The sequence below is a fragment of the Orbicella faveolata genome, unplaced genomic scaffold, assembly GCF_042242905.1.
Source record: "Orbicella faveolata isolate gen_17 unplaced genomic scaffold, um_ofav_v1 contig_25, whole genome shotgun sequence".
NCBI lineage: Eukaryota > Metazoa > Cnidaria > Anthozoa > Scleractinia > Merulinidae > Orbicella > Orbicella faveolata.
Window position 1 is genome coordinate 32,130,237 of NW_028301553.1, and position 26,011 is coordinate 32,156,247.

At 41.4% G+C, this 26,011-nt stretch overlaps 3 protein-coding genes and 2 pseudogenes across 4 annotated transcripts in view; 1 reads left to right on the plus strand and 4 right to left on the minus strand.

Annotated features, from left to right (window-relative positions):
- The window catches only part of LOC110060896 (serine/threonine-protein kinase PAK 3-like), a 29,516-nt gene extending 24,032 nt beyond the window's left edge, over positions 1–5,484 (minus strand). The window contains exon 1 of one of the 2 annotated variants that reach the window (XM_089295007.1): positions 5,098–5,484. In XM_089295007.1, the coding sequence (XP_089151133.1) occupies positions 5,098–5,349 (252 nt within the window). In that variant the 5' untranslated portion in view covers positions 5,350–5,484. The remainder of the gene's footprint in view (positions 1–5,097) is intronic. The other variant, XM_020767711.2, reaches the window with a different exon arrangement.
- A 1,419-nt stretch (positions 5,485–6,903) lies between these two features.
- On the minus strand, positions 6,904–7,815 carry LOC149109935 (uncharacterized). Its single transcript, XM_089294682.1, has one exon. The coding sequence runs from the start codon at positions 7,813–7,815 to the stop codon at positions 6,904–6,906; it is 912 nt and encodes a 303-aa protein (XP_089150808.1).
- Positions 7,816–8,089: 274 nt separating this feature from the next.
- On the minus strand, positions 8,090–8,572 carry LOC149109936 (protein CFDP2-like). The gene has a single exon (XM_089294683.1). The coding sequence runs from the start codon at positions 8,570–8,572 to the stop codon at positions 8,090–8,092; it is 483 nt and encodes a 160-aa protein (XP_089150809.1).
- Positions 8,573–23,772: 15,200 nt separating this feature from the next.
- Positions 23,773–24,870, plus strand: LOC149109937 (uncharacterized; annotated as a pseudogene).
- A 199-nt stretch (positions 24,871–25,069) lies between these two features.
- On the minus strand, positions 25,070–25,815 carry LOC149109938 (uncharacterized; annotated as a pseudogene).
- Positions 25,816–26,011: the final 196 nt, after the last annotated feature.

A 26,011-nucleotide genomic window follows, 5' to 3' on the forward strand; every position in this document is an offset into this window, starting at 1 on the left:
CATTAGAGCATTAGCCATCATTATACCATATTTGTCTGATGAATATTTTTATCTTATCTTGACATGATCAGTATTCTAAATAATATTATCCATTATCAAGCAGCTGCATGAAATAAGCTTGGCCTATTACATGGGAAATTGAGCCTGGAAATGTTGTCCTTTACTTTCTCAGGATGAAAACAGGTATATTTCTTGCCCGGTGGTGTAACACAGTTCTTAAAACTGTACCCCAGAAATTTACAACATTTAAACAAGGGTCGGTTGTTCATAACGTCGCTTCAGTTTGTCTTTTGGCCTTCAATAACATCATTGGTCACCGAGCACGAAAACTGGCGATCTTTTGACATCGACGAAAAATCGCAGTTGTTATAACTAAATTTATAGCTGAGCAGGTGGTATTCAACGCTCATATAGTTTATAAAAGAGGAGGTTTTGAGTCAAAAATTATCGAAATGAGACTACGTGTCTCAATAATTCGTTTTCGTCAACCCAATGAGCTTTTAGGGTGTTGCAAGTCAACCAACCAGTGTATTTTTAAACGTCATTTGACATTCCCCGCGGTGCAGTAAAGATCGATCAGACATCAAAGGGTATGTAGCTACAGAGCAGCCTGAAACATGCCCAAATCCCTAGTAAATGTGTAAGACATCGAAGGGTATGTAGCTACAGAGCAGCCTGAAACATGTCCAGATCCCTAGTAAATGTGTAAGACATCGAAGGGTATGTAGCTACAGAGCAGCCTGAAACATGCCCAAATCCCTAGTAAATGTGTAAGACATCGAAGGGTATGTAGCTACAGAGCAGCCTGAAACATGCCCAGATCCCTAGTAAATGTGTAAGACATCGAAGGGTATGTAGCTACAGAGCAGCCTGAAACATGCCCAGATCCCTAGTAAATGTGTAAGACATCGAAGGGTATGTAGCTACAGAGCAGCCTGAAACATGCCCAGATCCCTAGTAAATGTGTAAGACATCGAAGGGTATGTAGCTACAGAGCAGCCTGAAACATGCCCAGATCCCTAGTAAATGTGTAAGACATCGAAGGGTATGTAGCTACAGAGCAGCCTGAAACATGCCCAGATCCCTAGTAAATGTGTAAGACATCGAAGGGTATGTAGCTACAGAGCAGCCTGAAACATGCCCAAATCGCTAGTAAATGTGTGAGACATCAAAGGGTACTGATGTAGCTACAGAGCAGCCTGAAACATGCCCAAATCGCTAGTAAATGTGTAAGACATCAAAGGGTATGTAGCTACAGAGCAGCCTGAAACATGCCCAAATCGCTACTAAATGTGTAAGACATCAAAGGGTATGTAGCTACAGAGCAGCCTGAAACATGCCCAAATCGCTACTAAATGTGTAAGACATCAAAGGGTATGTAGCTACAGAGCAGCCTGAAACATGCCCAAATCCCTAGTAAATGTTTAAGAGATCAAAGGGTATGTAGCTACAGAGCAGCCTGAAACATGCCCAAATCGCTAGTAAATGTGTAAGACATCAAAGGGTATGTAGCTACAGAGCAGCCTGAAACATGCCCAAATCGCTACTAAATGTGTAAGACATCGAAGGGTATGTAGCTACAGAGCAGCCTGAAACATGCCCAAATCGCTACTAAATGTGTAAGACATCAAAGGGTATGTAGCTACAGAGCAGCCTGAAACATGTCCAAATCGCTAGTAAATGTGTAAGACATCAAAGGGTATGTAGCTACAGAGCAGCCTGAAACATGCCCAAATCGCTACTAAATGTGTAAGACATCAAAGGGTATGTAGCTACAGAGCAGCCTGAAACATGTCCAAATCGCTAGTAAATGTGTAAGACATCAAAGGGTATGTAGCTACAGAGCAGCCTGAAACATGCCCAAATCGCTAGTGAATGTGTAAGACATCAAAGGGTATGTAGACATGGCGTTCACGACGCATATACAAATTTATTGAAACAATCTGATCCCAAACTTGTAATCAAGTCCCGAAACTATCTTTCAAAAAAACCTCCACTTCCGTATTTACTTGCACTTCTAGACAAAAAAAAAACCTATTTTAATATTTTCCAATTATAAAATGTATAATGACTTCCCTGAGTATTCTTTTTACTTCCACTGATTGGACTCGGTGTTATTATGACCAAAGGTGATCGGGTTTCACACGCAATGTTCTGTTAAAACCATTAAATCTTCTCTATCCCCGTTTATTAAAAAAAACAATTGAAACACAAGGAGCCATCCTTGCGAAAAAAAAGCGAGTCCTGAATTATTAAAGAACATTCTGCTCTGTTAAATCTGCTTATGGTACTGATTATATGTGGTTACTGTCTATCTTGTAGATAACTTTTCTTGCATATTTTCATGAAAAACGTTGACAAGACATATAAACCTCTGATGTTTGCGGTTATTCTCCAGACTAAAGTTGATCCCGTGCTTTTTTCAACCATGCACGGTAACTTATTGTGCTTTTGATAATAAAGAAACCTGTTTTCTGATCCACCCGGAGGGATTGCTGCTCATCATCAACTATTACAAGAGAGAATGAAGGGTATACGCATCATTACCAACGTAATCTCTCTCAAGTTATTTTTAGAGCACTTCTGGTTTTGGTTTTCGCCAAAAAGACGGCAATTGAACGCTGCACATTTCTATATGTGGCCTTTTTCCTAAAGTACGCAATTCTAGGCAAACTGTCCGATAAAACGTTATTTGAAGATGGAAAGAAATATTCTTGTCTAGATGTCAACATTTTTGCCTTTTGAGGCATCTTCACAAAGCTTTTCTTTGTGAAAAGTGAACTAATCAACATGACACGAGCGTGGGACGAAGAAAAAATCTGAGTCCAGGACAGGAATCAAACCTATGACCTCCCGAACACCGGGCTGGCGCTCTATCCACCGAGCTACAAGAACTCATGGAGAGCAAGTTCATTTAACTGAGTTCCAATATGTGAAAGGCGTTATACATACTGCATACTGCCTTCTTTATTCACTCATCACACTTACGATGACTTTGACACTACTGATCCTAGCAATATGCAGGACGCCTGTCACATATGAACTCAGTTAAATGACCTTGCTCTCCATGAGTCCTCGTAGCTCAGTAAATGGAGCACCCGCCCGGTGTTCGGGAGGTCATGGGTTCGATTCCTCTCGGAGACTGAGATTGTTTTTCTTTGTACCACGTTCATGTTAATCAGTTCACTTTTCACACTTTATTACCGAGCTTAAAATTCACCCTTGTTATTCACTTATCAAGCTTTTCTTTCTTTGTCTCTCTTTAATTTTGGAAAAGAGAAGTTGGAAATGTTTCACTGAACGTCAAGGAAAGTGGACATCTTTAAAAGGTAAAGGGTCCAGGATATGTAGCGTGAAGGTTTTCCTTGATTTTCAGAGAACGCATTGATAGCTTGATTGCTATTTTGTAAATATGGGGGCCAACTAGAAAACCGGATGGTTTACTTGAACCCCATACTCTAACTTAAATATTTATCAACCACAAAGGCAAACTGTAAAAAAAAACTCAGTACATTCAGAGTTTCAAAACAACCGCCATTATCGATGCGAAGCGGTAGAAGCTTTATGCCTCGTTCTTTCTCTCTTATATCACTTGATGAAACAACTTCGCAGCTGTAAAAATCAATAAAGCTGTTGGAAAAAGAATTTGAAAGGCCTCAAAGATAAGGTGTGTGGTTCGTTACGATTCGCATTCCATCGAGTGAGCCGTTGTAATGCTTATAAACATTAGGGTGCTGAGACTGCGCAGTACGGACTGGAAATCATCTTTAACTGTATGATGCAAACAATCTTTGTTTGATCCTACCCACAGTTTCTTCATCAGTCATTGCAGGTGTTCGTTCATTCTTGGCACTTTCCTTGAGCTTATTTGATCCCATTGACCGAGAAAATGACTTTTGTCACTCTATCATTTGCTTAACTTGTTTACAATTAGCTCGACAAGTGGTTAATTTCCCGTATACCTACCGCAAAAAGGTCTATTAAATTACACTTTTCAATGCCATTTGTAAACTTTAATTAATAACTTTCAAAAGCCGAACTAAAAGAACAATGAAATGTCCTAGCTTTGGATTGTTAGGCCGTTTATGCTAGTCTTCTGACATCAAAAGACGAAATACAATTAACAATAACCTAATTAATGCCTTAAAAACAATTATTTTTATTTTATTTTTAATTTAATAATAACGCAATGCATGGCATGAAATCGACTCGCTGACCAACTTTTCACTCTAGAGTTGAAAATGATGCAATTAATTTTGACACGACTTGTCATTTCATTAATTAAGTTCAATTTTTGTATAGAACGAGCCATGAACTTTCGGATTATACTGAGTCAGCGTCAAACACAGTTTTAATTTTCTTTTGATAAATTCGCCACCAGTCAAGGCAGTAATTAGCTTGTCCATCACACTGCACAAACTCAACCATTATCTTTTGTTTTCTTTCCGACTATAAACAATATAAGAGGGGTCCGATTCCTTTTACTTCTATCATCTCTCATGCAGACTGTGCCAGTTTACACGTGAAAAATGTAAATTAAAAAAAGTTTTCGCGAGAAAAGAAGTCACGAAGTTTCCTGTTTTATCGTCTCAGTTTTTCATGACCTCTGATAGTTCTTTGCCGCTTCCGCTTTCCTATTGTCTACCAAAACGTTTAAACAAACAGAATGACCCCATTCAACTTTTAATAAAAATATTTATCGGATTTTCACGAGATGCAAAACATGTACAAAGCATAAAATCAATCACACGCACAGATTGAATCGGGTTTGTTGTCAGTTCAGGCACTGAAGCAGGTTTAAGAAAGACTGATGTGACGACGGGAAAAAACAAACTATATCTATTAATAAACAACACATCCAATAAGTGAAAGACTGAAGTTAACTTCAAGAAGAACGTCACTGGAGTAAATTTACACTTGAAAACGCGTCTCGCTATTCTTGGAGTCAGGGAGTTTAAAAGAGGGATGTTTGGTCACTGCAGAATTTGTTTGACCAAAAAAATCGTGTCGGCAGGGCAAAATGTTGTGTGACGTGTATTTCCCGCGTCTTAATCGCATGCATGAACAATCGATCGAGTGTATTAAAAGCTGACGTACCTTGAATCCAGCTCTGTTGATATTGAGTTCAATCAGTGGTACACTCGACGAAGGAGACTGACTTTCATGGCGAGCCCTTGAATTTAACTCTTCCCGAGGGACACTGATTTCGACCACTTTCGAACCAGCTGGTTTCAGCCGCTGGCTCGCTGATTTCACCTCTTTCACAACAAACAGACTTCCCGAGTTTTTGCTCTTTTCTTTCCTTGTCGGTGACAATCTGATCGTGGCTTTCACTACAGGGAACTGCATCTTAAAGTAAGACCGTGCTGGCTTTGCGATTCGGCTTAATGGCGACCATTTCTATACTTCATCGACGAACAGACCATTTGTATATTTTCCCAAACTGAAAACAACGGAAGAAAATTATGTCGCGCCTAGTCAAGCATGAAATTAGAAGCAGCTTTACTTGTGTTGTGACAGAACGTAAATTCTCCCTACACTTCGGTGTTAATGCAAATTGCAAACAATTACAGATCGATTGTGACTTTACCAACTAGTCTGTCGGTTTCAACGGTGTTAGATGTTCTGATATGCACACAAAGTCCTATGGATTTGAATATTTGTTGCTGTTAACGCTTCTTTGTTTATAGTTTCTTTAAATTGGCGGATTTCCTTGACAGCTAATCTGGAGGAAACTGATACGAACTTGATGCTGAGCAGGGTATATGTGAACAATCGACAGCTGCCGCCGCGTGGGCCGTGGGCAGTAGTAGCGGTTTTGGGCGCGGACATAAGCGGGCCTCAAGGCGATGACGCTAGATGACTAAAACAATAGTCAAAACATGAAACTGGATAGATTGTTTGTTTCTGTGTCCGGTTTTGGACTATTATGGCTTAAGTTCCGGTATTGTAAGTCTATCAGGAGAGAACAACGAAAACCGATTCGGATCGAAACGGGATTGATCGTGAAGCCATTTGTACTGCGACGAAGCTTTTTTCTTTCAAACAGATCTAGAGTTGTTCTTTTATGCATTGAACATCTGTTCCACTGTATTTATACTAGCTTGGGTAATTATATTGTGGGCTATAGTATAGAACTATCTTGTATTGGCAAGTCAGGGTCCACTGGAGGTCTAGTCTTCTAGTCTGCAAATCAGCAAATACGGCCGCCTCTCGTAGCTAGTAGACGTTTTGTCTGCTTTGTCGCTTGAATATTCACAAAAGCTATGTCTCTAGCTACCGAACGGTTAGGAGATTCGATGAGAGCTGAGTGTATAGGAACCCTTCATCGCATGATTAAATATGTCATTAATATCGACAAGTCTGTGACAATCGCTTGAAATGAGTGATAACAAGAGGGTAGGTGGTCAGTAAATTGACGTCATAAAAGCGTAAAGCGAAAGTTGTAACGGGAAAATATAGCATTTTCAGCTCACCTTCGATCCCAGGGCCTCTCGTATTGGAAGTAAATAAATAAAAATAATAAAAAAATAACAAACTAATATTTTAAGAGGAGACCTCCAATCACCTAGAGATGGTTTTCATCAAAGTTTAAAATGTACGTTAAATGTCTAAAATACAGAAGTGATAAAAGCTAAAAACGTAATACTAAAACTAAGGTTTAAAACTAGAACTAGAACTATGTGAGAGAGTGAATCTCCGATACAGGTCCTCTATACTGACTAAGGTAGTTCTTCCGCGGATATTACTCGCACGTTGCGTGGATGTTTTCGTGGAGGATCCATCTGTTTATGTTTCGTTTCGTTTCGTTTCGTTTCAAAGCAAGGTGAACCTCCAACGCCGTGGGGATGTCTTCTTGGATAGTTTGATTACAAGTAAAGGAGCTTCGGCTCTCCTTATGTTTTAATACATTTCGAAACTTTTATAGGAGTTTAAACTGATGACTGGTAACAGTGTAATACCTCTCCAGTTCGTACATTCGCGTAGGTCACCCTTCTTGGGTAACTTTACCATCAACCCTCTATTCCAACTTTTTGGTGTTACGCCCTCTTCCTTCACCTTGTTAAACAGTTTTATTAGTTCGTGCGTTCTCTCATCTAAATCTGTTTTTAGAAGTTCGGCTACTACGTTATCGAGTCCAGCTGCCTTTCCATTTTTCGTTGCTTTTATAGCACTTTTCACTTCGGTTGGTCGAAATGGTCCAATATCAAATTCTCCGTCATTTTGCCTTCTTTCCATTTTACGTGGCTGAATGGCCCTTTCAGGTGGGTCTTTGTTGAGTACTGCGTCAAAGTGTTTTTTCCAGATCTTCAGTCTTCTGCTCCCCTCATTTATCGGTCGTCCGTTTTTATCGTTTACTGCTGTACTCACTCTTGTGGTCTCACCCGTCAAGGTCCTCACTATTCGATGTAATTCCCCAGACCTTCCATTTTCTGCCGCTCTCTCAGTATTTCCTGCCATCTCATTCAACCAGCGCCTCTTGCCTTTACGTGCACTCCTTTTCACTTCTCGGTCCTTTCCCTTATACTGCTCCCTTATTCTTTGTTTGACTCTTTCTGAACGTGTACTTTCGAGCTTCAGTTTAAGTTGTCTCCTTTCTTCTACTTTCTTCCACGTTCCTCCGCATAACCAGGGTTTGCTTGCCCTGTTGGCTGTCCCTAGTACCATTTTGGCAGTTGCAACATAGATATTCTCCATTCTGTTGTTCGTTTGATTGGCATTTTCTTCTTCTTCCAATCCCTCTAGGGCCTGGAATCTGTTTCTGACCTCAATGTTGTATTTGTTGCGTATTTCCTCATCTGTCAACTTTTGCATGTCAAATCTTGTTCGACCTTCCTTTTCCCTCGGACTTCTCTTTAACTTCAGCTTAAGCCAAGTCTCCACTAGGTATGGTCACTTCCCACATCTGAGCCTCGCCGAACTACAGTGTCCATAACTGATGATCTGTATTCCTTAGCAATCATTGTGTGGTCTATCTGGTCTTAGTTCTGCCGTTTGGTGATGTCCATGTTGCTTTATGAATTTCCTTATGAGGGAAAATCGTTCCTGTAATAACTAACCCATTCATCTCACAGAACTCACACAGCCTTTAACCATTTTCATTCCTTACTCCTCTTCCGTGGTGTCCCAGTACTTCCCTTTCCTCAGTTGTTCCTTTCCCTACTTTAGCATTAAGGTCTCCAATGATAATCAGGATGTCATTTCTGTTGCATTTTTGCATTGTACTTTCAAGCTGCTCGTAGCATTCATCTTTGCTCTCCACGCACGCGTCATTGGTTGGGGAGTATACATGTATCAATGTCAGTTTCCTATACTTTGAATAGAACCTTGCCCTGATGATCCTACTACTTTCGGGTGTCCACTCCATAAGGCATTTAGCCGCTTGCTGGGACATCCTAATTGCCACACCTCCTTGATGAATCTCTTCATCACCGCTGTAAATTAGTACCTGCCCTGTGTTTAGTTTTAATTTTCCGCTTCCTCTCCACCTGCATTCGCTGCTACCCAGAATGTCCAACCTATATCTTTCCATCTCTCGTGCTACTTGGCCAGCGTTTCCAGTCTCAAACATTGTTCTAACATTCCAATTTCCAATCCTGGTTTCGAGCTTCGGATTCACGATCGAAGCTGTCGGCTTTTGGGTTTCCTTTCGGGTTTGACCCAAATGCGTCATTCTGCTACTGTGAGCCCTCGTCGTTTCACCGATTTTGGTAGCAATTTGAATGTCTTCCGTTTCTGTAATAAACTTGTTTTTACGGGAGTGGCTTATCAACCCCCAGCCCAACCCCCAACCTAGGGGACCAGGGAGGTCACACTTCGTCTGGCCTCTACCCTTCGACCTGTTCGGTATGGGTGACCCTACCAGGAGTACAAGACTCCAGCCGACATAGCTCTAGGGGTCACTGAGACACGCAAACCATCCCACCGCGATAAGGTGGTGATCTCGTGGGATGAAAGAGTGTTGATAAGTAGAATCAAAAAAGTTGTCGACAACATCCTGAGGAAGGAACAAGCAGGTTTTCGAGAGAACAGAAGTACAATTGATCAGATCTTTGCTCTCAGGAATATACTTGAACAAGTTAATGAATGGAACGCAATTCTGTACACCCATTTCATAGACTTTGAGAAGGCGTTCGATTCTGTACGCAGAGAAAGTCTGTGGAACATCATGTCAATGTACGGAATCCCAGAAGAGCTCATCGAATTGGTGAAGGCGATGTACAACAACTTTGAGTGTGCAGTTCTAGATGAGGGTGAAACAACAGAATGGTTTCGAGTCCAGTCAGGAGTAAAGCAAGGTTGTGTCATGTCTGGGTTCCTCTTTCTACTTGCAATTGACTGGGTCATGAGCAGAACTACGGAAGGTAGAAGAACTGGTATACGATGGAAGTTCACCTCGATCTTAGAAGACCTAGACTTTGCAGACGACATCGCTTTGTTGTCGTCTAGGTACGTCGACATAAGAGATAAGACCAACAGACTAGCCGATGAAGCAGCAAGAGTCGGTCTTAAGATCAATGCAAAGAAGTCAAAAGTCATGTGGGTGAATGCCAAAAACGACCAACGAATAGAGATTAATGGTGAACAGGTAGAAGAGGTGGAAGAGTTTGTGTATTTAGCCGCACTGCTGGACAAAGAAGGTGGAACAACCAAGGACATACGGCATAGGCTGAGTAAAGCTAGACAGGCTTTTCATAGGATGCGAAGAATATGGGGCACCAGTGAGATTGGCAGAAAGACGAAGGTACAATTGTTTTAAACAATTGTTAGGTCAGTTTTGATGTATGGCTGTGAAACTTGGAAACTTACGAAAACAGAAGCAAAGAAGCTGGACGGTTTCCAATACAAGTACATGAAGAGGATTTTAAGAATAAGGTGGCCTCAGACCATCTCCCACCAACAAATTCAGGAGAACACAGGAGTGAACAGAACGAGCGATGAAATCAGACGTAGAAGATGGAATTGGATTGGACATATAATGAGGAAAGACAAAGAGGAACATTGCGTCACAGCTTTGGAATGGAAGCCAGAAGGGAAAAGAAGGCCTGGCCGACCCAAAACAACATGGAGGAGAATGGTTGAAGATGAAAAGAAAACAGCTGGGTGGCAGTCATGGGTGAATGTCAAAAACCTCGCAGCAAACCGTAGTGGTTTGGAAAGAGAATGTCAAAGCCTTATGTGCCTTATGGCATAAAGAGATATAGGATAGGATAGGATAGGATAGGAGTTTAAATAAGAGAAGGATGTCCCCTGCACAAACAATAACAACTGAATGAAAGGAAGAGAAATGAGTAGACAAACGAGTGCAAAGCAAACAAATGCCCAAACACAAGCTTGGCAAGACGCTCTCTGCCCAAGCAGCAAAAACAGTTTACGGCAAGAACGCCAAAGGCAACATCGATTAAAAAACGACGTAATATTCAACCTACGAATCTCGCGAGAATTTAGATTTATTCAGTTTGTCTATACTGTCAGAAATATCCCCGGAAAAATTTCCGTATAACCCCATACATGTATTATGCATGAAGAAGAATAAATGATGTATGCGCTCTATTGTTTTTCAAGACAGTAGCGACTCCCTAAGGTATTGAATATAAACAGTGATAATGAATAAAAGAGGATTTCATTGCGCTATCGCGCGCTGTCTTTTCGCCGATTCTCTTCTTCCCCTAGCTCAATTCTTCTCTCTTTTTCTTCTCCATATTACCCAGGCTCCTTACGCATTTCTTTTCTTTTCTTTTAACTTTTATTTTATGATTATTCTTTATTGTTTATTTACACACGACCCCAAAAGCTGCAAGCTTAATTACTTATCGTGTTTAAATAAAGGTTACTTACTTACTTACTTACTTACTTACTTACTTACTTACTTACAACATCAGCTCTCGAACCACTTACCTTTCGCATACCTCTCGCTAACCAGTCTCTCTTCTACACCACTCTACACTACGGGGTTCAGTTGAGAATTACGTCTGCAAAAATAATTTTTGTTTTACTTGACGCGTTGGCCTTCCAAAAAAAATTACATTACAATTTACTTATTCATCTGTTTAACGCATGTTACACGCTGCACGAAAACATGCATCGCATGCGTGCATGACGGAACGCACGGGGCTTCTACTGTAAGTACCGCTGAGAAATGGTAGGAAATTTTCCTAGCATTCCTTACATACTCTTATTAGGGTTCTTCCTCTTGCGGCCAGGGAAGGCGTCATAATCTGTTTCAGTGACATGTCGATGATATTAAATAAAACATAAACCAGAAAGGAATATGAGACAAGCTTTAAAATGAAGTCACGATATTAATAGTGCTTTAAAAGTAAATAGTGCGTTCGAGTCATTCCCGATACTTTTAAATGATGGCGGACTCCACTGACGCCAATAATCTGGAACAAAACAAGGTCATTATATATCGGATCACGTCTAAACACACGCGAAGAAAGACTTGGGCAGGAAAAAAACGTGAGCGGAGAAAACCGGGGAATGTCGATAGATCAAGTAATCCCGCAGTGATGAACGAATTACACAACATGAACCTTCCTCTGCTTCTCCCCCTGAACCAAGTTCAGATCTACGAACTGAACTTAAAGATACCAAAGTGCCTAGGAATGGATGTTGAGCGCGGCGAGCAGACGTAAATGTCTTGTTTACCCAATGAAAGCCATCACAATAAACTCTGAGCTTGCATCGAGATGCTTGTCGGGCGTAAAGAAGAAACCATAACCTGCAAGGGACCGCATACGATAAACGCTGCCAACGTAGGATCTACAAGAGATCTGATCAGCCAAAAAATGTATGAAGACAAGCAATAAACTGCAAGGCTGATACTACGTGAAAAACGTTTCGAGACACCAACATGACAAGAACCGATAAAGTAGGATCGCAACAGTGGACAGCTGTTTCGCCCTTCTTGGGGCTCGTCAGCACTGTGTAGCGAAGATATGTAACGCCAGCCCAACAGCCAACGCACATAAATTGCAAAATGACCCGTGCAATATATCAAGTTCCGTACTTTGAACTCACTTGCGCCCCGAAACACGCGTTGCCACATCACATGTTTCGGGGCCCAAGGAGACAAAGTGTCAAGATTGGTGTCTCGAAAAGCAAAAGAATAAATGTAGCTGGACAAGGCCAGCCTAAACATTTAAACATTCAACCGCATGGCCAGTACCATGCGGCTGATCAGATCTCTTGTAGATCCCTTGCAGTTTATGGTTTCTCATTTATGTATTTTCGGACCGTAGGTCTTTTTAGATCCGATACGCTGCGTTTTTTAAGCATGGTACTGGCCATGCTGTTGAATGTTTAAATGTTTAGGCTGGCCTTGTCCAGCCACATTTATTCTTTTGCTTTTCGAGACACCAATCTTGACACTTTGTCTCCTTGCGCCCCGAAACATGTGATGTGGCAACGTGTGTTTCGGAGCGCAAGTGAGTTCAAAGTACGGAACTTGATATAGTGCAAGGGTCATTTTGCAATTTATGTGCGTTGGCTGTTGGGCTGGCGTTACATATCTTCGCTACACAGTGCTGACGAGCCCCAAGAAGGGCGAAACAGCTGTCCACTGTTGCGATCCTACTTTATCGGTTCTTGTCATGTTGGTGTCTCGAAACGTTTTTCACGTAGTATCAGCCTTGCAGTTTATTGCTTGTCTTCGTAAAGAAGCGTTTGATTAATCAATCTAAAAGAGATCTCAAGGAATAAAAACCCAGATGATCTGGAATACTTGTCTGAGTATGTCGTTGGCAGTGGGAGCCACGTGCAGTATTATCATGCTTGGCAATTGAAGTTATTGTGTAGAAAATATCGCACAATTACACAGCCGAGGGCAAAAAAAAAAAAAAAGCGCGAGGAGAAACTTAGTACATGGAGCTAAGATAGATTGTCAGTGCTTTAGGTGATCATGCACGGCTACCAATGGCTTGGCCAATGGCTTGGCCAATGGCTTGGCCAATGGCTTGGCCAATGGCTCGTACACGCAATGAATCGTAAAAGTCCGTAAGTAACGACCTCCGAAAGAAGTGAGCCCACGCCCCATCCCCTGAAAATAGCGCAACTAAGGTTCAAAAGTATAATTATTTTTGCAATCAATAACCTGAATAATTAACAATTATTCCATGAGCGCGCGTTGGATATGAGATGGTAAATAGCCAACGAGGCCCTTAGGGCCGAGTTGGCTATAACCAATCTCATATCCAACAAGCGCGAATGGAATAATTGTTTTATTAAATTCGGTGCGTTTGTATTCTTGGAAATACAGCTTAATTTTATTGGGTTTTAATTTTACAAAACGACCGGAAGTCGATGTGACAAAAACAACAACAAGTGGGAAATCACATGACATGCGCGCCGTTTGTAAAATTACTTGAATGAAAAATTTGAGAGCGAAGCAAACGAATTTGCTGAATGAAATTGCAATCAAGTAGAATTCAAGAAACGTCTATTAAATGAAGGAGATATAACCTTGGCCAGAAAGTTTGAAAAGCGTTCGAGTTCGAGTCATGGAGAAGAGCCAAATAATTGTGCACTTGCACATTGCCATCGTAATAATGCTGCGGAAAACTTTGATCGCCATGTGACACAGACGTTGTGCCAAAATTATTCTCGACAAGATCTCTCTCAGGATTCCCTTGCTTTGAAAGCCTTGGCATTTCGAGCTGTATGTGTGGAGCTCATTGTTGGTCAGTTTTAGAGTCAAGGACAGAAACTATCTTAGCGTCAGATCGGCGTCGACAAAACCTGGATCGGACCGGACCGGATCACGGATCGGATCACGGACCGGATCACGGATCGGATCACGGACCGGATCACGGATCGGATCACGGATCGGATCACGGATCGGATCAAGGAAAAAAATCCAAAATTTTGTTGAGCAAATTGCACTAGAGTGACTACTGTGAGCAGAACGTTTTATTTAATTCAGGTGTGATATTCCTTTATTCTTTTATAATATCAAGCCAACCTGGGAGCTGGTCACAGATCAATTTTTTTCAGGCTGTTGGGTTTTGATTGCGATGATCAATCATGTCTTCATATCTTTCTCCGCAGTTCAGATAAATGATATTTCGTGTAATCACTTGCATCAAAGGTAAACTGTCATAAAACGAGTCAGTATGGTAAAAATAGGACAAACGTATGAATAGAAACACAAAAACTAAAAACACTAAAAAATTAAACACCTGATGATTTCAAACAATTTCCGTTTTTGAGACAAGTCTATACTTTTACAAGATGTGAGTTTGGAATACGATATTTCGCACTGGAATAAAACGAAACAAACCATTTGTATTTCAAGGAAATATAGCTGTTTTTCAAAAAATTCTAGGAATAACATCGATAGTGTGAACGATAACGCAACCCGAGAATAAACAACAGTTTAGGAGTTACGTCACGATTTTTAGAGTTATTTTTAGGGTTGTAAAGAGCTGCCTTTAAATAGAATAAAACCTTAAAATGATCGTGTTCTAGGATAGAAAACACTTAAGAGGCAAGAACAAATCAAAACGGAATGAGGATCGTTAAGGATGGCAAAGATTAACGGGGATTGCAAATGACGAACTTGAAAAACTAGGCTAGTTTTTTCAAGGTGTGCAAATCGTGACTTAGCTCCTTCAAAGCAAGTCATGTCCTTAAGCTTTCGCACGTAAGTTTTCTCATTAACTGTATTGTGTGTAACGCCAACTGTAACGCTCACATCTAACACGAAAATGTAGCCGAGAATTAGCCACTGAAAACAATTTCAAAAACGAGAATGGGAGGTTCACGCAAGCTTCGAGCCAACTAACGTTCAAATATAACTACATCTGCCTGTTCATTACAATTTAAATTCGTCGTAAATTAGGCGCTTATGCGGCTTTTTAAATGACCTCTTGTCATTCTCTGTAATTAACATGTCATTGCGTCAAATTCGGGACTCTTATTTTCATTTAACATATTTTAGTTTTCCACTTTTATTTTTTATTTATTATTATCTTATAAACGGTTTGATTTTTGTTTTTGATTTTTTTTTTCTTTAAAACTTTGTTTTTTTTTCTGTGATCCGATCCGTGATCCGATCCGTGATCCGATCCGTGATCCGGTCCGTGATCCGATCCGTGATCCGATCCGGTCCGATCCAGGTTTTGTCGACGCCGGCGTCAGATTCATCTTCAGAATCTCCGAGGCCACCCTGGTGGTTTTTCGTGGCTGGTAAAGAACCGGGCTTACTTCGGTTCAGCTCAAAACACTCAACTCCTTGAGGTGTTTTTCGCAAGGACAGAATTGTTGGCGCTAGCCGTCGTTGATTCTCTCGTCGTCGTCGGCCAAAAAAGAGACTGAGATAAAACTAGGTCGTCCTCTGTAGCTGTGCGGGATTCTTGCTCTCGGCCGATCCGAGCTTGCTTAGTCGAACAGTTTCCTCATCTGCTCATTGGAAACTGGTTTCTTATGGACTACGCCGGCAATTATGCCTGTTTTCCTGCGGCCTTTTACAAATGCATATGCTCTAATAATTTATTTGCCTGGTCAGAGATAATGGAAAACGGTTTGTTGTGCGGCGGCGTGCGAAGGAAATGATCAACTGGCGGCTTTAATGGATTCAATCAATGAACTTTTGCAATACGTGTCATCTTTCTTCCTCGCAGACGAGTAAAAACACTTCAACTGAACATTCAGTTCTTCTTTTGACATTTCTTATATCGGTTTCGAAAATTTAGTGCTACCAGGACTAGCAAGCCATTCTGTTCAGGTAAAATTTGTTTTTGTTACATAATCTTCATGAATGCGTAAAATCTCGCCGGTCATATTTTAATTTTGCAACTTTAAGGGAAACTTAACGTATACGTACCGTTAAATAATCTTATCTCGAGCTTTGTGGCTTTTTTGTTGTTACTGGGTCGGCATGTCTTTTTTTTTCTCCCGCGTGTTCTCGCACGTTAGGCGAGACGGCAGACTCGCGTTTTAGATGCGGGGATCCCAAACTTTGCTTACCTCGCTTTTTTAAGATGCTAGTTTTAGCCCTTTTCCAAATGTCCAACGTGTATTTCACTTGTGGAAGTCTATCCATTTGAACAGTGCTTAGGTGGATATTTTTAACCATGTCAATTTACTTTTCCCTTGTCTTTTCTCGCGAATTTAGCTATGCAGCACACTCAAACTTTTGGTGTCGGGATCTTAAACTATGCTCACTGGACTTTTTAAAGCTGCTACTTTTGGCCCTCTCTTAAATTTACACATTTGTATATTTTACTTGTGGGAGTCTTTCGATTTAAACAGTGCTTGGGTAAGAGATTCTCGCCCATATCAGATTTCCTTTCTCTCGTCAGTTCTCACGCCTTTAGAGATGCGCCACACTCGAGGTTTTTGGTGTCGGGATCTTAAACTATGATTACTGGACTTTTTAAAGATGCTAGATTTGGCCCTTTCTCAAATATACACACATGTATTTCACTTGTGGAAGTCTGTCGCTTTAGATAATCCTTAAGTTGGAGATTCTCGCCCATTTACAGTTTTTTCTCATCCGCGTTTTCGCACGTTTAGAGATGTGCCACACTCGCGATATCGTGTCGGCATCTCAAACTATGCTTATTGAACTTTTTGAAGACTCTAGATTTGGCCCTTTCTCAAATCTACACACGTGTATTTCGCTTGTAAAAGTCCATCGATTTGGACAGTGTTTAGGTTAAAGATTCTCGCCCATATCAATTTTCATTCCTCTCGTAAGTTCTCGCGCGTTTAGAGATGCGCTACACTCGCGTTTTAAGTGCGGGGATCTTAACCAATGCTTACTTAACTTTTTAAATATGCTACTTTTAGCCCTCCCCCAAATATACACACGTGTATTTCACTTGTGGAAGTCTATCAATTTGGACAGTGCCTGGTTGGGAGATTCTCGCCCATAATAACTTTCTTTTGGCTAGTAAGTTCTCGCGCGCTTAGAGATGCGCCACATTCGCGGTTTTGTTGTCGGGATCTTAAACTATGCTTACTGGACTTTTTAGAGAAGCTAGATTTGGCCCTTTCTCAAATCTACACATGCACGTGAATTTCACTTGTGGAAGTCTATCGATTTCGACAGTGTTTAGGTTAGAGATTCTCGCCATATTAACTTTCTTTTCTCTCGTAAGTTGTCGCGCGTTTAGAGATGCGCCACACTCGCGTTTTAGGTGCGGGGATCTCAACCAATGCTTACCTACTTTTACCCCTCCCCCAAAACTACACACGGGTATCTCACTTGTGGAAGTCTATTAATTTGGAGAGTACTTGGGTAAGAGATTGTCGCCTATATCAACTTTCTTTTCGCTAGTAAGTTTTTGCGCGTTTAGAGATGCGCCACACTCGCGCTTTAAGTGCGGGGAACCCAACCAATGCTGGTTTAGGGATCTTAAACTATGTTTATAGAACGTTTTAGAAATGGTAGATTTGGCCCTTTCTCAAATCTACACTAGTTTATTTCACTTGTGGAAGTCTTTCGTTTTGGACAATGCTTGGGCTAGAGATTCTTGCCCATTTATATTTTTTTCTCCGGTGTTTTCGCGCGTTTAGAGATGCGCCACACTTGTGATATTGGTGTCAACATGTCAAACTATGCTTACTGGACCTTTTGAAGATGCTAGATTTGGCTCTTTCTCAAATCTACGTATACACACATGTATTTCATTTGTGGAAGTCTATCGATTTAGACAGTGTTTAGTTTGAAGATTCTCGCCCAAATTAACTTCCTTTTCTCTTGTAAGTTCTCTCGCGTTTAGGGATGCGCCACACTCGCGTTTTAGATGCCAGGAACCTAACCAATGACTAACCTTACTTTTTTAAGTTCTAGTTTTAACCCTACTTCAAATCTACACACGTGTATTTCACTTGTGGAATTCAATCGATTCGGACAGTGTTTAGGTTGGAGATTCTCGCCCATATCAACTTTCTTTTCCCTTGTAAAATCTCGCGCGTGTGAAATTGCGCCACACTCGCGTTTTAGGTGCGAGGAAACCAACCAATGCTTACCTAACGTTTTCAAGACGCTACTTTTAGCCCTTCCTCAAATCTACACACGTGTGTTTAACTTGTGGAAGTCTATTGATTTGGACAGTGTTTAGGTCGAAGATTCTCGCCCATATCAACTTTCTTTTCTCTAGTAAGTTCTTGCATGTTTAGAGATGCACCACACGCGCGCTTTTGATGTCGGGATCTCAAACTATGCCTACTGAACTTTTTAAAGATGCTAGATTTGGCCCTTTCTCAAATCCACACACGTGTATTTCACTCGTGGTGGTCTGCGCTTTGGACAATGCTTGGATTGGAGATTCTCGCCCATATATATTTTTTCTCATGTGTTTTCGCGCTTACCTAACTTTTTAGAGATGCTACTTTTAGCCCTCGCTAAATCTACACACGTGTTTTTCATTTGTGGAAGTCTATTGATTTGGAAAGTACTTGGGTAAGAAATTGTCGCCTATATCAACTTTCTTTTCGGTAGTATGTTCTCGCGCGTTTAGAGATGCGCCACACTAGCAGTTCAGGAGCAGGGAACTAAACCAACGCTTACCTAAATTTTTTAAAATGCTACTTTTAGGCGTCCCCCAAATCTACAAAGGTGTGTTTTACTTGCGGAAGTCTGTGGATTTTGACAGCGCTTGGGTTGGAGATTCTTACCGATATCAACTTAGTTTTCTCTCGTAAATTCTCGCGCGTTTAGAGATGCGCCACACTCGCGTTTTAGCTGCGGGCATCTCAACCATTGCTTACCTAACTTTTAAAAGATGCTACTTTTAGCCCTCCCCAAAATCTACACACCTATGTTTCACTTGTGGAAATCTATTGATTTGGGTAGTACTTGGGTAAGAGATTTCCGCCTTTATCAAGTTTCTTTTCGCTAGTAAGTTCTCGCGCGTTTAGAGATGCGCCACACTCGGGGTTTGGGTTTCGGGATCTTAAACTATGTTTACTGGACTTTTTAAAGATGCTAGATTTGGCCCTTTGTTAAATCTACACACGTGTATTTCACTTGTGGGTGGAAGTCTGTCACTTTGGACAATGCTCTGGTTGGAGATTCTCGCCAATTTATACTTTTTTCTCTCCCGTGTTTTTGCGCGTTCAGAGGAACACCACACTCGCGATCTCGGTGTAGGCATCTCAAACTATGGTTCATGGACTCTTCTAAGGTACTAAATTTGGCCATTTCTTAAATGTACACACGTGTATTTCACTTGTTGAAGTCTATTGATTTAGACAGTGTTTAGGTTGGAAATTCTCGCCCATATCAACTTTCATTTCTCTCGTAAGTTCTCGCGCGTTTAGAGATGCGCCACACTCGCGTTTTAGCTGCGGGGATCCCAACCAATGCTTATCTAACTTTTTTAAGGTGCTACTTTTAGCCCTACCCCAAATCTACACACGTGTATTTCACTTGTGGAAGTTTATCGATTTGGACAGTGCTTGGGTGAGAGATTCTCGCCCATAATAGGTTTCTTTTGGCTAGTAAGTTCTCGCGCGTTTAGGGATACCCTACACTCGCGGTTTTAGTGTCGAGATCTTAAACTATGTTTACTGGACTTTTTAAAGATGCTAGATTTGGCTCTTTCTCAAATCTGCACACGTGTATTTCACTTGTGGAAGTCTATCGATTTGGACAGTGTTTAGGTTGGAGATTCTCGCCCATATAAACTTTCTTTTCTCTTAAAAGTTCTTGCGCATTTAGAGATGCGCCACACTTGCGGTCTTGGTGTCGGGATCTTAAACTATGTTTACTGGACTTTTTAAAGATGTTAGATTTGGCCCCTTCTTAAATCTACAGAGGTGTCTTTCACTTGTAGAAGTCTGTCGCTTTGGACAATGTTTGGGCTAGAGATTTTCGCCCATTTATATTTTTTTTCTCTCCCGTGTTTTCGCGCGTTTAGAGATGCGCCGCACTTTCGATTTCGATGTCGCCAACTTACACTATGCTTACTGGACTTTTTGTAGCTGCTAGATTTGGCCCTCGCCCAAATCTACACACGTGTATTTCAATGTGAAGTCTAACAATTTCGACAGTGTTTAGGTCAAAGATTCTTGCCCATATCAACTTTCTTTTTTCTCGTAAGTTCCCACGCGTTTAGAGATGCGCCACACTCGCGTATTGGGTGCGCGGAATCCAACTAATGCTTACCTAACTTTTTGAACATGCTAATTTTAGCCCTCTCTCAAACTACATATGTGTGTTTCACTTGTAGAGGTCTATCGATTTGGACAGTGTTTAGGTTGGAGATTCTCGCGCATATTAACTTTCTTTTCTCTTGTAAGTTCTCGCGCGTTTAAAGATGCGCCACACTGGCGTTTTAAGTGCGGGGAACCCAAGCAATGCTTACTTAACTTTTTCAAGGTGCTAGTTTTAGCCCTCCCTTAAATCTACACATGTGTGTTTAACTTGTGGAAGTCTATCGATTTGGACAGTGTTTAGGTTGAAGATTCTCGCCCATATCAACTTTCTTTCGTCTTATAAGTTCTCGCGCGGTTATAGATGCGCCACACTCGCGTTTTAGGTGCCGGGAACCCAACCAATGCTTACCTAACTTTTTGAAGATGCTACTGTTGGCTCTCCCCCAAATCTACACGCGTGTGTTTTACTAGTAGTGGTCTATTGATTTGGACAGCACTTGGGTAAGAGATTCTCGCCTATATTAACGCGTTTACAGATGCGCCACACTCGCCGTTTTGGTGGCAGGACCTTAACCTATGTTTACTGGTCTTTTTAAAGATGCTAGATTTGGTCCTTTCTCAAATCTACATACGTGTACTTCACTTGTGGAAGTCTTTCGCTTTGGACAATGCTTGGGTTAGAGATTCTTGCCCATGTGTATTTTTTCTCATCCGCGTTTTCGTGCGTTTAAAGAAGCGCCACACTTGCGATTTCGGTGTTGACATCTCAAACTATGCTTACCAGACTTTTTTAAGATACTAGATTTGGTCCTCTTCCAAATCTTCGCACGTGTATTTTACTTGTGGAAGTGTGTCGCTTTGGACAATGCCTGGGTTGAAGTTTCTCGCCCATTTCTATCTTTTTTGTAGCTCGGGTGTTTTCGCGCGTTAAGCGATGCGGCACACTCGGGTTTTTGGTGTGGGGATCCTGAACTATGCTTACGGGGCTCTTTAAAAATGCTAGTTTTATACCTCCCCCAAATCTAGACAAACGTATTTCACTTGTGGAAGTATATCGATTTGAACAGTGCTTGGGTTGGAGATTCTCGCCCATATCATCCTCCTTTTCTCTGCTAAGGTCTCGCGCGTTTAGAAATGCGCCGCACTCGCGTTTTAGTAGCGGGATCCCAATGTTTACCTAACTTTTTAAAGGTGCTTCTTTTACCCCTCCCTCAAATCTACACACCTGTATTTAACTTGTGGAAGTCTATCGATTTGGATAGTGCTTGGGTGAGAGATTCTCGCCCATATAAACTTTCTTTTCTCTAGTAAGTTCTCGCGCCTTTAGAGATGCGCTACACTCCTGGTTTTGATGTCGGGATCTCAAACTATGCTTACCGGACTTTTTAAATATGCTAGATTTGGCCCTATCCCAAATCTACACACGTGTATTTCACTTGTGGTAGTTTGTCGGTTTAGAGAACGCTTGGGTTGGGAATTCTCGCTCATTTAAAGTTTTTTTTCTCTCACGCAATTTCGCGCGTTGAAAAATGCGCTACACTCGCGATTTAGGTGTCGGCATCTTAAACTATGCTTACTGGACTTTTTTTAGATGCTTGTTTTAGCCCTTTTTAAAATCTAAACACGTGTATTTCACTTGTGGAAGTCTATCGATTTGGACAGTGCTTGGTTGAGAGATTCTTGCACATAATAACTTTTCTCTCTAAAGATTTCTCGCGCGTTTAGAGATGCGCAGCAATCGCGGTTTTGGTGTCAGCATCTCAAACTATGCTGACTGGATTTTTTTAAGATGCTAGAGTTGGCCCTTTCCCAAATCTACACACGTAAATTTCTCTTGTGAAAGTATAGCGATGTGGACAGTGTTTAGGTTGGAGGTTCTCGCTTATAGCAACTTTCTTTTCTTTCATAAGTTCTGGCGCGTTTAGAGATGGGTCACACTCGCCTTGTTGGTGTCGGGATCCTAACCAATGCTTACCTAACTTTTTTAAGATGCTACTTTTAGCCCTCCCCTAAATCTACACGCTTGTGTTTCACTTGCGGAAGTCTGTCGATTTGGACAGTGTTTGGGTTGGAGATTCTCGCCCATATCGACTTTTTTCTCTCTTAAGTTTATGCACGTTTAGAGATGCGCCAGACTCGCTTTCTTGTGCGGGGATTCCAACCATTGCTTACCTAACTTTTTAAAGACGCTACTTTTAGCTTTCCCCAAATCTATACACGTGTATTTCACTTGTGGAAGTCTATCGATTTGGACAGTGCTTGGGTGAGAGATGCTCACCCATAATAGCTTTCTTTTGGCTAGTAAGTTTTTGCGCGTTTAGAGATGCGCCACACTTGCAGTTTTGGTGTCGGAATCTCAAACTTTGCTGACTGGAGTTTTTGAAGATGCTAGATTTGGCCCATTCTCAAATATACACAGGTGTATTTCACTTGTGGAAGTTTATCGATTTGGATAGCGTTTAGGCTGGAGATTCTTGCCCATATCAAGTTTCTTTTCTCTGGTAAGTTCTTGCGCGTCTAGAGATGCGCCATACTCGCGTTCTAGGTACGGGAATCTTAACCAATGCTTACCTAACTTTTTTAAGATGCTACTTTTAGCCCTCCCCAAAATCTACACACGTGTATTTCTTTTGTGGAAGTTTGTCGCTTTGGACAATGCCAGGGTTAAAGCTTTTCACCCATTTATATCTTTTTCTCACTCGTATGTTTTCGCGCGTTTTTGGTGTGGCGATCCTAAACTAATCATTCTGGGCTCGATAAAAATTCCAGTTTTAGCCCTCCCCCAAATCTACCCAAACCTATTTTACTTGTGGAAGTCTATCTTTTTGGACAGTGCTTTACGGCAAAGATTTCGCAAAAATTAATTTTTTTTTCTTTCTTAAGTTCTCGCGCATTTAGAAATGCGCCACATTCGCGTTTTTGGTGCTGGAATCCCAACCAATGCTTACCTACCTTTTTAAAGATGCTACTTTTAGCCCTTCCCCAAATCTACACATGTGAATGTCACCTGTGGAAGTCTATCGGTTTGGCCTGTGCTCACAGTCGCCAAGACCGGAATACGCACAGGGTAAATTTAACCAACTTTGGGTTGATTTCCAGGATTTTAATCAATATTTCTGAGACCCAGGGACACTAAACTAATTTGAGAAGACTTTGGCTTTTAATGAAAAGGACAGAGAAAAAACGCTTGATTATGAGCAGCAGGCCAAAATATATAGACACTTAGCGACTAGAAGGTCGCCGAGATCGAGATACGCGCAAAGCGATTTTGACCAACTTTGGGTCTATTTCCAGAATTTTGGGCGATATTTCAGAGTCCCAGGGACTTTAAAATAATTCGAGAAAACTTTAATTTCAGTGAAATGGACAAAGGAAATATTTTTCAACTTTTGGTTAAGAGCAGTCTGGCAGAAATATAGCCTCTATTTAACTCACTTAGTGACTAGAAAGTTGTCGGGACCGGATTTTTAGGGAGCTTACGAATCGACGACTTTCGCGCGACGGCGCCGTTGGGTCACCTTATAGTCCCGCGTCGTCGTCCTGTAGAAATTTGAATTTACGATTCCCAGTAAAGACGACGACGTTTATGCGCGACCGGCAAATTTTCCCGCCGTTTCTGAAGTTTGTTTTTATCTTTTGACAAGGTGAGTTGTTTAAACCAAAATGCCTAACTTCAGAGAAACGAGAGCTTGTATCGCATACGCTTATGGAAGCAACTTTATAAACGAACAAGAATTTGTACTTTTGTACGATTGTCACAAGTCAACAAATCCAGAGTTTCCGTATTGGAACTACGACAGGTTCGATTTAGACGAGAAATCAAACGACGAATGCAAGGCCGAGTTTCGTTTCTACAGGGAGGACATTTATAAACTTGCTGAACAGCTACAGCTACCTGACGAGATAACAACTTACAATGGTTTAGTTGTTGCTTCGGTACCTGCATTATGCATGTATCTCAAGCGCTTTGCCTATCCTTGTCGATATGGAGATTTGGTTTATCATTTCGCCAGGCCGGTTCCTGAGATTTCCATCATAACAAACCACATAATGGACTTGATTTACGGTCGGTGGCATCATCTGCTTACAAGATACAATCACGATTTGCTCTCTCCTCCCAAGCTTCTCCAATACGCTGAGGCGATCGAACAGGCTGGAGCTGCCTTAAATAACTGTTGGGGATTCGTAGATGGGACTGTGCGTCCAGTTTGTAGGCCTAACGAAAACCAGCGAGCCATCTACAACGGCCATAAGCGTGTCCACTCCATCAAGTTTCAGGCTCTCGCTTTACCTAACGGATTAGTGGGGAATATATTTGGCCCAGTTGAGGGAAGACGCCATGACAGTTTCATGCTGGCTACCTCAGGATTCTTGCGAGAATTGCAGAGGTTTTCCAACTGTCCAGTAACTGGCCTCCCCCTTTGTGTGTACGGTGACCCCGCCTATCCGATACGAGCACACCTACAAAGGCCCTTTAAGGGTGGTGTCCTGACCCCAGCTCAACAAGATTTTAACACCTCAATGAGACTGCTATGAGCACAGTCCGCTCTTCTGTGGAGTGGATCTTCGGGGACATTGTTAATGATTTTAAATTCTTAGATTTTAAAAAGAACCTTAAAATCGGATTGAGTGCTGTAGGAAAAATGTACGTAACATGTGCGTTAATGCAGAATGCGCATAGCATTTTATATGGTTCTGTTACCTCAGAGTATTTTGGTCTTAATCCGCCAACTCTAGAGGAATACTTTATTTGATGTATTGTACTTAAGATACACTTGCAAATACTCTTGTTATGCGACATAAACAGTTTGGCCTCTTACAAGAATTCATGGTCAAAATAGGACACAACCTATCAGTAGTGTAAAACGCGTTATCATCAGAGTACAATAAAATGACGGAGAGAAATCAAAGCTCTGTTCAAATGCTGAGATGCACAAAATATCTTTTACTACAGCATTATTAGCTGCTCCAAAACTATTGTCCCTTTCTTAAAAGTTCAGTAATTGCTTGCGATTGTGCTTGCTGGCTGTTAAGCATCATCTGCATCATCTGCATAAACTGTTGTTGCTGCTGTTGCTGTTGCTGCATCTGTAACTGTTGTTGATCTCGCAGCTGAGAAAGCAGTGCCTGCTGAGTAGCCATGGTAGCTTCTTCTTGCTTTCTCTTTATCTCTAGCTCATCTTGTCTTAACTTTGATTCCCTCTCTGCTGCCTCCCTGAGATAGCTGAGTGTGTCATTGCTTTTTTGACGTTTTTTTCGCGGTTCATCTTTTCCATTTCGCTTCTTAGTCTGAGCTAGCCGCTCCATAGCCCTCTCCCTCATCTCCTCCCCTGTCACTTTATCTTGATCCTCCTTGTTTCGATCCTCAGCTGATTCTTTGGTCTGTTAAGCCTCTTCCTCATCTCTTCTCTCTAGATAGTCTTCCATGATCTGATCTATCTCTCGATATTCCTGGGAAATTCCCGAGCCCCTCTCGGCCTCTCTCTTTCTGGCCCTGCAATCCCTTTCTAGGATTTTCAAGCGGTCTCTCAAACCCTTTGGCGAAACGCAAAATTGTGTATCTTTGATGTTATTCAGAATTTTGCATATTTCCTCCAAACAGTTCCCCCGCTCTCTGGTGCCTGAACGGTACTTCCACAGCTCCCAACTAAGGAGTTCGCGACCAAATATGGTGTCATGTTTCAATGACCATTTCATTTTAGACATTCTGTGAAAAGATGATAAAAAATATAACTGTTACTTAATGAATAATCAAATATACCACTAACTAACTAAGGCACCAACTAAATAAATAAAACTTAATTATAGAGCTCTGTGCGAAGATTATTTTTCAATTTAATGCCAACAGGAAAATAGATGCATCAGTTGAGCTTAATTTCTATAAACGTAAGTGTTACCGTTT

Excerpts from the sequence above, each read along its gene's own strand:
- LOC149109935 (XM_089294682.1), bottom strand. The coding sequence starts at position 7,815 with ATGCAAAAGTTGACAGATGAGGAAATACGCAACAAATACAACATTGAG.
- LOC149109936 (XM_089294683.1), bottom strand. The coding sequence starts at position 8,572 with ATGTTTGAGACTGGAAACGCTGGCCAAGTAGCACGAGAGATGGAAAGA.